Source organism: Ptychodera flava, chromosome 22 (genome assembly GCF_041260155.1).
Source record: "Ptychodera flava strain L36383 chromosome 22, AS_Pfla_20210202, whole genome shotgun sequence".
Taxonomy (NCBI): domain Eukaryota; kingdom Metazoa; phylum Hemichordata; class Enteropneusta; family Ptychoderidae; genus Ptychodera; species Ptychodera flava.
Window position 1 is genome coordinate 1,206,618 of NC_091949.1, and position 13,025 is coordinate 1,219,642.

Below are 13,025 nucleotides of genomic sequence, written 5' to 3' on the forward strand. Positions count from 1 at the left end.
AATCGACATGCATATGTATGACTTAAGTCAATGTCCATGTATCAACTTTGAATAAAATCAGTTGAGACTTGCCAGAGTTATGGCTCTCGACATGGAAAAACATAGGGCCAAAGTCCCTGAAGCTACTATAGACATGGATACATGACTGTATAAAATTATCTCACTAAGGTCATCCTAGGGACTTGTAAACCAAATATTAAAGCTGTCTGACCAGCGGTTTTGAAAAAACAAGTGACTCAACAGTTGACAGAGCTCTGCTGCGTTATGTAGAGAATAACCTTTTGTGACACATATATTGATGAAGAAGGTGGATATCTTTGATAGCTCATTTCAGAATGGCCTCACCAAAAATGGAAAAAAAAAATTCCGTAAAGATACAGATTTGTTTCATCACAATTTTAACAAATCTAAGTTGGGTTATCCCTAGGGACCTGTATACCAAATAACAAAGCTGTCTGACCAGTGGTTATGAAGAAGGAGATTTTTTACCGAAAACGCCTTTTTTGGTGCTAATTTGCATATTTTCAACAATATCAAAAAATTAATAAAAACGGTTTCTCAAAATCATATATTTTATCCACACAACAAATATCAAATCAGTAAGTACTGCAGTTGTCAAGATAAATTTGAGTGGACGGACGCCTAACAAACGGACACACATACATACATACATACATACATACATACATACATATATACATACATACATACAGACTGATGGTGCACGCCGGACGGATACCCATCGCAATAGCTTTTATAGACTATATTAGTCTATAGTAGCTAATAAACGAGAGTTAATTACATTCTAATTAAAGTAAACAAGACTTGCTTAAATCAAGATTTACGTCATAAAAAACAGCATATATGTATCTGTCAGGTAATAAAGAATCTTAAGCTGGTTATCTTTATCAGTATTTCCATCCTATTAACAAAGCACATTTTAACTTTCAAATTAACATTGTAAGTAAGTTCTGTTGAATAAGTTGAGACTGTATGTACTTAGAGAAAGCACACTGAAGAGACAAATGTTTGAAACTTAAGAAGTTCAAGGTCATCAAAAGCATTATAAGGAATCATGTAACACTTTCTTGCACTGTTTACACAGATTGCATAAGTGCTATAAATAGCACATGAGGAATCTTACAGCCCAGCTTTACCATAAAAACCCTATCACTTTGACCACTCTTTTAATTGACCACTCTATTTTTTTCCTCAAAGAGTAATTTTATTTTATCCTTACCAAGTCAACCATAAATGGAAATTAGAACTTCCTCTATCTCTATTTATTTGACCACCCTATCATGACAAACTATTATGAGCAATTTCTTTTAGATAACATACAGGGCACAATAAATGACGGTTCAGAATATGTCAAAGTTGGGATTCAGGAAAGCTGCCTTTACATGTTTTAATCCTCCAAGATGGTAGGCATTTCACTATGAACTGTCAAAAAAAGTTGAACTTTCTGATAATTCTACACTAAAATTATTTTGGCTTTGATGATTTCCCAATTAATTCAATTATTTAAAATCATATTAATTATTTTTTTCTGAGTGAATTGATAGGGTTTATACAGTACAAGAATTACACACAATATCAGTCAAATTTTGACCAAAAATGACAAAAAAATTCCTTAAAAATACACCTTTGCATATTTCATCACAATTTGAACAAATCTAAGTTGGGTTATCCCTAGGGACCTGTATACCAAATAATAAAGCTGTCTGACCAGCGGTTATGAAGAAGAAGATTTTTTACCAAAAACGCCTTTTTTGGCATTAATTTGCCTATTTTCAACAACATCAAAAAATTAAAGAAAATAGTTTCTCAAAATCCTATTTTTCATCTACATAACAAGTATCAAATCAGTAAGTACTGCGGTTCTCAAGATATTTGAGTGGACGGACGCCTCACAAACGGACATACATACATACATACATACATACAGACTGATGACGGACGCCGGACGGATACCCATCCCAATAGCTTCTATAGACTATAGTCTATAGTAGCTAAAAACCATAACAAAATGGCTACCATGTGATCATATTGGATCATATTGTGAAACAAATTGAAGTACATATCTATAACATAAGTCAATGTCCTTGTACCAACTTTGAATAAATTCGCTTGATACATGTCTGAGTTAGGTTCCGGACATGAAAAAATAGCGTCAATGATGACACTGTGCTCCTCAGTGCATTTAGCGGTAGGGATGCAAGGAGAGAGGTTTGGGGAATGTTGCTGAGAAAGATGCAAAGAAAGGGTTGAAATGTGAAACTGTAATAAAACCTATTGTTTTTTTAGCAGTGAGCGTCCAGCTTGGTAAACATGCCATCTTGTACATGAAGGCAAAAAACATAATTTTCACATGTCCACCAAACTTGCAATTTGCATAGATGTACATAGATAATCCAAATTGATTTATCAGCAAGATTTTGTATGTTCCTTGCAACAAAATTCTGACCCAATTGAATTATAACAGGAAAACATGCATGCATGATTAGACAGTGTGGACTGTGTATTGCATGCACTACATCTGCCGTGATGATGGATTGCCAGACGACCACACTGCATCAAAGAACTGTAGTTTAAAACGAAAATATAATTCTAAACAAGTCATTGACAATGACATAGCAATAGGAGTATTAGTCTTGATGGGGCAGGGAAATGTGGTCATTAAGAAGTATCACTGGATTGATATGTTGAGATCTATGGGCACATAGGTCTATGTCGTTGTTTCCAATTTGAAACACATGAGCATGTCTAAGTTATGGTTCTAAATTGGGAAAAAAGATCAGACCTCTAGCTGTATTGGCCAGCCAAGAAATACATATGCGCATAATAAATGAGGTACAAGATGTGACATCTTAAGGTCTAATATCCTATCAAAATTGAAGGGTATAGAACTTGTGGTTACTGAGATATGCACATATATGTATAATCAAGGTCAAAGGTCATTGAGGTCACGTGACATTTTGAAAAAAAAAATGTATTGCTAATAAATCCCTATATGCCAAAAATCAGACCTCTACCTCTATTCGCTTGCCCAGAATTAGATATGTGCATAATAAATGAGGTAAAGCGTGTGTTGTCATAAGGTCTCCCATCCTACTAAATATAAAGGACATAGCACTTGTGGTACTTATTTATTGACATAAACGTATATTTTAGGTAAAAAATCAAGTTCACATGACATTTTGTCAAAAAACTTCTATCCTATAGTTATCCCTATATACCAAAAATCAGATATCCAGCTCTATTGGCTTGCTCAGAATAAGATATGCACATAATTAATGAGGTACAGTATGTGGCGTCATAAGGTCTCCCATCATACCAGATATGAAGGGTGTGGCACTTGTGGTTACTGAGTTATGGACAAATATGTATATTTGAGGTCAAAGGTCATTGAGGTCACGTGACATTTTGTATAAAAAAATTGTATTGCTAAGTTATCCCTATATACCAAAAATCAGACCTCTAGCTCTATTGGCTCGCTCAAAATTAGATATGTGCATAATTAATGAGGTAGAATATGTGGCGTCATCCATCATACCATATATGAAGGGTGTAGCACTTGTGGTTACTGAGTTATGGACAAATACGTATATTTGAGGTCAACAGTCACCAAGGTCACGTGACATTTTGTAAAAATGTCTGAGATATCTGTGTGAAAGGATGGACGAACGGATGGACGAACGGACACAATGACCCGGACACCATGACCCAATCTATAAGCCCCCTGGACTTCATCCGTGGGGACTAAAAACTGTGTCACTGCATCCTTTTTGCACTAGAATACGATGACAAACTAAATTTTTATTTTTCTTGGCCTTATACATGGGCATCTACAGAGAACTGCCTTATACATGGGAGTCTATGGAGAACTGCCTTTACATGGGAGTCTATGGAGGACTGCCTTATACATGGGAGTCTATGGAGGACTGCCTTATACATGGGAGTCTATGGAGGTGTAAACTAAAAAGTCCTCCAAGTCTAACACAACCAAATTTGATCGCATTGTGAAACAAATCAACATGCATCTGTATGGGGTAGGGTACTATCCTTGTGCAAAGTTTGAAAGAAATTGACCAGGGTATGTCTGCGTGAACGGACGGACGGACGCACGCACGCACACACGCACGGACAGACGGACATGACCCAATCTATACTGATAGTTTTCAATCGGATTCGAACCCACAACATACGGCATCAGTCGCCTAGTTGAGAGGCCAGAGACAGAACCAATCGGCTAAATCTCCACTCCCAAAAAAGAGTGGTTCAATAGCCAGCGAAGTTGTTACATTTTTTAGCTTTGTTTTCTGGATCAAATTTTCCTACAAATTGATACCAAATATGACAAAATTATGTTCACAGCCTTTGAAAGTGTCTCACAACATATCCTGGGTTGGTATAGGTCATTTAAGGTTACAAACTGTGAAAATTACCTAAAATATACAAAGTTGGGGCTTTCCCAACACTTTGAGCAGAAAATTTATCTAATAATATCCCTCGGGACTTTATACCAAATTACAAAGCTATCAAACAAGTAATTTTTTTGTAAAGTACAAGTATTCTTGACCAAAAATGACAATATTGTCTTAAAAATACAAATTTGTATATTTCAGGACAATTTCCACATATCTAACTATTGTCATCTCTGTCATCTGTGTAACTCGTTTAAAAACAAGCGACCTAGCGGCCGATATAGCTCCGCTGTGTTTATGTAGAGAATAACTATTTTTGACACATGTTGATGAATAAGGTGGAAATCTTTGATAGCTCAATGCAGTGGCCAGAAAAAAGTGGCTAAAATAGCTGCAAAAATACACATTCGAAGATTTCATCATACTTTGAATATATCACATTGGATCATCCCTAAGAACATGTCAACCAAAGCTATCTGATGAGTAGTTTTTTGGAGAATAAAATTTTCTGACCAAACAGGCAACAATTGCCCCCAAAATAAAATTTGCAGATTTCATCATAATTTCAAATGATCAAATTTAGTTCATCTATAGAAATCTGTAATTTCCCAGCTGTTAGACCAGTACTTTTTGAGAAACACATTTTTCAACCAAAAATGGAAAAAATTGACTCAAAAATTCAAAATTACAGATTTCATCATAATTTCAATAAATATTATTTAGTTCATCTATAGAAACCTGTATACCAAATTTCAAAGCTATCAGATGAGTAGTTTTGGAAATACACATTTTTTGACCAAAAATGGCAAAAATTGCCCCAAAAATACAAAACTACAGATTTCATCAGAAATTCAATATATATTACTTAGCTCATCTGTAGAAACCTGTATACCAAATTTCAAAGCTATCAGACCAGTACTTTTTGAGAAACACATTTTTTGACCAAAAATGGCAAAAATTGCCTCAAAATTACAAAATTGCAGATTTTATCATAATTTCAATAAATATCATTAAGGTGATCTGTAGGAACCTGTATACCAAATTGCAAAGCTATCAGATGAGTAGTTTTGAAAATACACATTTTTTGACCAAAAATGGCAAAAATTGCCCCAAAATATACAAAATTACAGATTTCATCGGAAATTCAATATATATTACTTGGTTCATCTATAGAAACCTGTATCCCAAATTTCAAAACTATCAGACCCATACATTTGGAGGAATACATTTTTTGACCAAAAATTGCAAAAATTGCCTTAAAAATGCAAATTTGCATATTTCTGCACAATTTGAACAAATCTGAAATAGATCATCCCTAGGGACATATGTACCAATTATCAAAGCTATCTGACTGTAGTTTTGAAGAAGAAGATTTTTAAAGATTTTTTTACCAAAATGACAAAATTGCCTTAAAATACAAATATGCAAATTTCACCACGATTTGAACAATCTGACTGAAGTCACCCTTAGTGAACTGCATATCAAATTTCAAAGCAATCGGACAAGCGGTTTCAGAGAAGAAGATTTTTTTACCAAAAATACCAAAAAATGCCCCAAAATACGAATATGCAAATTTCACCACAATTTGAACAAACTGAAGTGAGGTCACCCAAAGTGAGCTGCATATAAAATTTCAAAGCAATTGGACTTGTGGTTTCAGAGGAAAGGCAATTGTTGATGGACGACGACGGAGGAAAATCAACCTATTTGATAAGCTCTGCGTCGCTGACAGCGGAGCTAAAAAATCTGATGAGATCACCCCTAGGGGCTAAAAGAAAATACTTTTTAAGATTTTTTGACCAAAAATGACAAAATTGCTCCAAAATAGTAATTTTCCCAATTTTGTCATAATTTCAACAAATTAGAAGAGTAACACCCTCGCAAAGACCTAACCCAAATTTGAGAGCGATTGGGCTGGAAGTTTCAGAGAAGAAGAATTTTTTTTGAAAATGAGAAAAATCACCAAAAAATTCAGCAAAAATACAAAATTAAGGATATCTTCACAATATTCATAGAGCTGTATGAGGTTCACCTAAGGTACTTGCACACAAATTTTCAAAGCAATCAAAACAGCGGTTCTCGAGATATTAATTCTTGACCATTTTCACATTTTGTAAGCTCATTTGCATAATTTTGGCAATGCAGACTTCACTTGAACAAAATCCAATCTAGAGCCCAGGATGCATCCACACATCAAATACCAAGCTGAAATGTGCAGCGGTTTGCATGTTTTTGCTGTTGACGGACATACTGTACATACGTACATACATACATACATACACACATACATACATATATACATACATACATACATACATACATACATACATACACACATACATACAGACGCCATCGACTTCAGCTTATAAGATAAACTCACATTTGTATAACCAAATTTGAGCTAAAAACCCACTTGAGTACAAAGTTTATGGCAAAATACTTCCAAAGAAGTTAAAAAATTTACTGCAATGCAACAGAACATCAGAGGACCATGGTCATAAAACATAGAAGCAAGACTGTCTATGGTAGACTGAACATAGTGAACCTACGTACAAATTTCGAGTCGCCAGTCTGGCGAATGCTTTGACAGTCTGAGTTGCCAATGAGTCATTTGCCGTCTGGCGAGCGGTAGCGTGAACACTGCAAGGGTAATTTTAGACTCTGATTCAGGGGTTGTAGCTCGTAATAGCCCAAAAATGTGAATCCTTGGTAGCCAAATTGGGTATTTTGTAAAGACAGCAGGCGTGCATAAATCGCTTTAGAAATGACTGAGATATTGCTGGTTACAGATGACGGATGGACATGACTTCGGATTCGAATTCAGAAAATACGAGCCTGAATACCAGATGTCAAGGGTAATTTTGGATTCAGATTCAAAGGATGTAGCTCTGAATAGCCAAAAAAAGTGAATATTTGATGGTCAAATTTGATTTTTTTGTGAAAAAAAGTGGCGTGCATTGAGTGGTATAGGGTACTATACTAAGGCCAAGTTGTTCTAAAATCGCTTTAAAAATGACCGAGATATCATTGGAGACAAATGCACGGACGGACGGACAGGACCTAATCTACTAGTCCCCTGCGCTGCGCGCACGGGGACTAATCAACCAATCATGTAGTAACGAACCGATAATGTAGTTAATCTTTCTAACCCATAACGGAGTAAAGCATAGGGCCAAAGTCCCTGAAGCTACTATAGACATGGACACAAAATTAAGTATTTCCTGACTGTATGAAATTATCTCACTAGGTCATCCTAGGGACCTGTAAACCAAATATTAAAGCTGTCTGACCAGCGGTTTTGAAAAAACAAGCGACCCAACAGTTGACAGAGCTCTGCTGTGTTATGGAGAGCATAACTTTTTGTGACACATGTATTGATGAAGAAGGTTGATATCTTTGATAGCTCATTTCGGGATGGCCTGACCAAAAATGGCAAAATTAGCTGCACAAAAAAAAATTGATGATATCATCATAATTTCAATATATTACATTGAGATAAAGCCTAGGAACCTGTATACCAAATATCAAAGGCATCAGACAAGTAGTTTTTTGACCAAAAATGGCAAAAATTGCACCAAAAATACAAAATTGAAGATTTCGTCATACATTCAATAGATCATATTTAGTTCATCTGCAGGAACCTGTATACCAAATATTAAAGCTGTCAGACGAGCTGTTTTGATGAAATAAAGTTATGACCGAAAATGACAAAAAAATTCCTAAAAAATACAGATTTGCATATTTCATCCCAATTTGAACAAGTCTGAGTTGGGTTATCCCTAGGGACCTGTTTACCAAATAACAAAGCTGTCTGACCAGCGGTTACGAAGAAGTAGATTTTTACTAAAAAGGCCCTTTTTGGCACTATTTTGCATATTTTCAACAATATCAAAATATTAAAAAATAATTGTTTCTCAAAATCATCTTTTTTATCTACACAACAAATATCAAATCAGTAAGTACTGCAGTTCTCAAGATATTTGAGTTGACGGACGCCTCACAAATGTACATACATACATACATACATACATACATCACACACACACACACACACACACACACACACACACACACACACACACACACATACATACATACATACATACAGACATACATACATACATACATACAGACTGACGCCGGACACCGGACAGATATCCATCCCAATAGCTTCTTTAGAAAATAGACAGCTAAAAGCGTAACAAAATGGCGGCCATATTGGATTGTATTGTCAAAACAAATCAACAGGCATGACATTGGTTGATGTTCTTGTACCAACTTTGCAATGAATTAGTTCACACTTGTCTGAGAAATGCTTTGTGATGGACAAACGAATGCATGAACACATGCGCTCATGCAGGGACATGACCAAAACCACTGGTCCCCTGGACTACATCTGGAGACTAATAAAGAATGTAACACTTTCAAGACAAACTGAGGGCAGTTCAATACAACTTACCACAATGCTGTGGCTGATACATAGTGGACCATTTGAGTAAATGGTAATGGTTCTGATGAAGCTCCACATGGACATTCATACTGAAATGTACAAGAAAAGGAAAATGAAATTCATCATTTTCTGTAAATACAGACCATGATTTGACTAATAACAATGAGTGGGTTTCAAAGAATGAATATTATTTATCAAATTTCAACACCACCTAAAACTACTGAACATAATGCATGAAACTTAAAGGGACGCAAAGCTATGGTGGCATTCATTGTGTAAGTGGACACCAAACAGGCAACACGCGGGCACACGCTCCAGAAAATTGTAATTGATGTTATAGAAATCAAACATCGTACTGGCCAAGTATTTGATTGGGAGGAGAACTCCACTAATGCGAGAACGTGGGACTGAAAAGTGCGGCTTTAGGTAACATACTCATTATATAATTACGTTGTACTTAAGTAACATATATAATTACGTTGTACTTTGAGTAATATGTATTATAATTTATAGATATTAAGGTAGCGGTAAAGGCTAGAGCGTCAGTTATAAACTTCAATAAAACTATTAAAACATGAAAGAAGTCAACATTCTCTGTGGAATATAAAAACTAGACATTTGGGGTCATAAGCATTGCAGAGTTATAGCCCATTGAAACTTCTGAAAAACTGACCAAATAAGAGGAAGTTGGGGAGTCCTTAGTGTATTAACTATAGTAGAGGTCCCCTAGCTTTTAAAAAAATGTTTGAAAAGGGAAAGTCATTTTTTACTGTTTTTTAGGAAAGTTTGACAAGGCAGTGCTTGCATTCAGAATGCGTGACTGCTATTATAATGCATTTTTAGATTCTTTGAGTGTCAAAGAGGTGTCAAAAGTGAGATTAACCAAAAAGACTGCTCTTTGACTTCAAAAGAGGGGTGCAAATATGGCTTGTTTTCAACAATTTTGACAGAATAACTGTTTTCCTACATAATTTTATACCAATTAAATCCAACCTTTGAAATGAGATATGGACATGGAATTTTTACAGCCTATTAACAAGGTTACAGATAATTTGTACGGCACAATTTTCCTGTATTTGAAGTACTTTTTGAAAAATTATATTTTGAAATTTGAAAGAATTTTTAATAATTTTTTGATATGTAAACCCATGTAAAATCATAAAAACAAATTTTATTTACAAATCCTGCCGTACAAATCTTACAATTAATAGTGTCAACATATTTATAACTAATTTGGTAATATTAATTTATTATTAAATTCAAAGATGTAAAAAAATATGAAAAATTAAATTTTAATATTGATTGGTGTCATATTTCAAAATCATGGCTACAAACATACAATTTTTATATTCTTTGGAGAAAGTATTAACTAAGGGAGTTATCCTGAAAATTTGAACTAAATATCTTGATTCTAACACTTGAAACTTGACATTAACTCTGAGAAAAAAATTGGTGCAAAAATAGCCTTTACCGCTACCTTAATATATGTTTATTTGTGTGTACACACATACACACAGGCTAACAGTTTCCCTTTCAGGTGTATCAGTGAGAATGATAAATGTCCAAAGCATACTAACCTCCCCTCCATGAAAACAAAAACAAGGGTTAACCCCTCCTCTGGAATCCAGTCTAAACAGGTGAAGAAACTGACAGGCTTCAAGGTACAATCCACATAATCAATATCATGGTTCTGTTTATATGCCTGTGGTTTTCAATGATCTATTTAGCATTCCATAACAGCAAAACTACAAAACATACAGTGCTTTATCTGGCAATTTGAGAAGGTAGCATATGTTACCTGTTCAATAAGCGTCATAGCAAACTTTTGGTGGGCCAGGCAGTGTTTGGCATCACACATGTCTTCCTTGATAGTATGAGCAATATGGAAATGAATACGTGTCAGAATATTCTCCTGTGAAATTACAAGAATAATAACATCTCTGTTCAATGTTTGAAATGAGAAAATTGAGCTAGACGTAATAAGAAAGGTATTATATGATCAACGTGGGACTTTTATGTCCCCTATGTAAGTATTAATTTCAAAGTAGAAGAACTTATGCATTGATCTCAATTCAAAATATGAACATCAAAGCAGCATGTTTGTGCCCAATTTGCTAAAACTAACATCATATAGTTATACAATCACCTGGGAAACAATTCACTCAGAAGTGATATCCTAACAATTCCTGAAATATGCCAATCACTTTATAAGTACAGTAGGTGTGCCTATCAAACCTAACCTATAAAAATAGCGTCAATGATGACACTGTTGCCCCTCAGTGCATTTAGCGGCAAAGATGCAAGGAGAGATGTTTTAAGAATGCTGCTGAGAAAGCTTCAAATGTAAGGGTTGGAATTTGAAACTGTAATAAAACCTATTGTTTTTTAAGCAGTGAGCATCTAGCTTGGTTAACATGCCATCTCACACACGAAGGCAAAAAACATAATTTACACATAGCTAACTTAGAATTTTCATAGATCAACAATATCATCAAAATTGATTGATATGCAATATTTTGTACGTTCCTTGCTATCAAATTCTGACCCGACTGCATCAAAGAACTGTAGCTTACAGAGAAAAGTATAATCCAAACAAACTTTCTTCGTACCATTGATAGCCTTGATTTTCTTTGGATATTGAATGGACATATTTATGAAAGCGTCACTTCTGCTTGTCCATGACAGTGAATTGATTTTTGCAGAAACTCGATCGGACAAACCAAGTACACATGCTTACCCATAACAGCTGGTCGGCGATGATAGCAACATCGTTTTGTGATATCTCGATACAAAATTAAAATATTGTGATTTATATGTCGTATTGACTACCGTATAAAGCTGCAAATGTTCCTTAAGGTGTTGAAACATGCAAGCACAGTGTGTCACAAATAAACACACCACGCGGCAACGTTCATGCACACTTGTGCATTGCGTGTGAAATATTATGACCCATCGGGTTCTCTTTAGTTCCTGCATAAATTTTTGGATAAATATGTTAATAACTACAGATGGGTAGAGAGATCTCCATCGATTGGGGCATAGTGCGGTTTATGGGCGGTCTAAATTTAAGCAGCATCTTCCGCATAACCTGGTTTCAAGATATGGCAGCTAATGTGATTCTACTACAGTGCATATTGCCGACTTTGCATCCTACTTGGAAGTAAAGTATAAGGAGAGTGATGACGGGAGACAGACAGAGTGATATGTTGTGAAACTCATAATGATGGTATTAGTGCAGCCATTTTGTGGATACAACCATACCCTATTCTGCGAAAGTCTGTATCACCTTAGTTACTGCCAGAGAGCTGATGGAGGCTGGGATATACATGGTTGATAGCTTTAACTGACATAATTGACACACCATGCCGCCTCAGTTGATCAACCAATTCCCCCCATACCCCCACCCCACTCCCACGGAAAATGAAACAGCTGCTCTAGGGAGATGAAAACTACCACTAGATCAGATTGCCGTCTCAACATCACCGCTTAACTAGGACAGTAATGCACAGATATTGATCCTGACTATGGTATATCCACCCCTTCATCGTGTGGCTGTTAATGATGGGGAAGAGTAGCGGCAAGTGCCTCAATGGACAATACTGTCGGTACATGGGAGAAGTCGACTGTTCTAACCAGAAGTGAAAGTATTACCACACTGGGCGTAAAAAACATAGGTGGTGAACAACCTCCTGGCATGTTACCTATTGTACAGTCCAGCTCAGAACTCACTTTCCGACCTCGTTAACGCAAGGCTAACGCAGAGCTAACGCAGCATTAGCGAGCTCTATGACGCTGCGTTAACGCCTATTGTTAAGCCAAACAAAAGAAGCTAACGCGCGCTAACGCACAACAATGGCCGGTGGCCTACCCAGAATATTCATGATTACATGGTTGACACAATAGCTAGTGGCACATGGGATTTTCCAACTCGAAATAAAGTGTTGTAGTTGGTGAAAAACTGGATGAAATCGGAGCATAAACAGTGGGAAACATTGCATGCTCTAAAGGGGGTATATCTCAGAAGCATGTAAACTTTAATAATTTTACATGCCGATTTTAACTTCACGTATACGCGACTTTAAAGCATGGACGTAAAGTAATGTACAAAGGTTGAAAATTGCAACAAATTACTTCAATAGTTGCCATTG

At 35.8% G+C, this 13,025-nt stretch overlaps 1 protein-coding gene across 2 annotated transcripts in view; it reads right to left on the reverse strand.

Annotated features, from left to right (window-relative positions):
- LOC139122441 (serine-rich adhesin for platelets-like) overlaps window positions 1-13,025 on the reverse strand; it is a 202,680-nt gene that overhangs the window by 137,312 nt on the left and 52,343 nt on the right. The window contains exons 5-6 of one of the 2 annotated variants that reach the window (XM_070687814.1): window positions 10,676-10,789; window positions 8,887-8,966 (exon numbers count right to left, since the gene is read on the reverse strand). In XM_070687814.1, the coding sequence (XP_070543915.1) occupies window positions 8,887-8,966; window positions 10,676-10,789 (194 nt within the window). The remainder of the gene's footprint in view (window positions 1-8,886; window positions 8,967-10,675; window positions 10,790-13,025) is intronic. The other variant, XM_070687815.1, reaches the window with a different exon arrangement.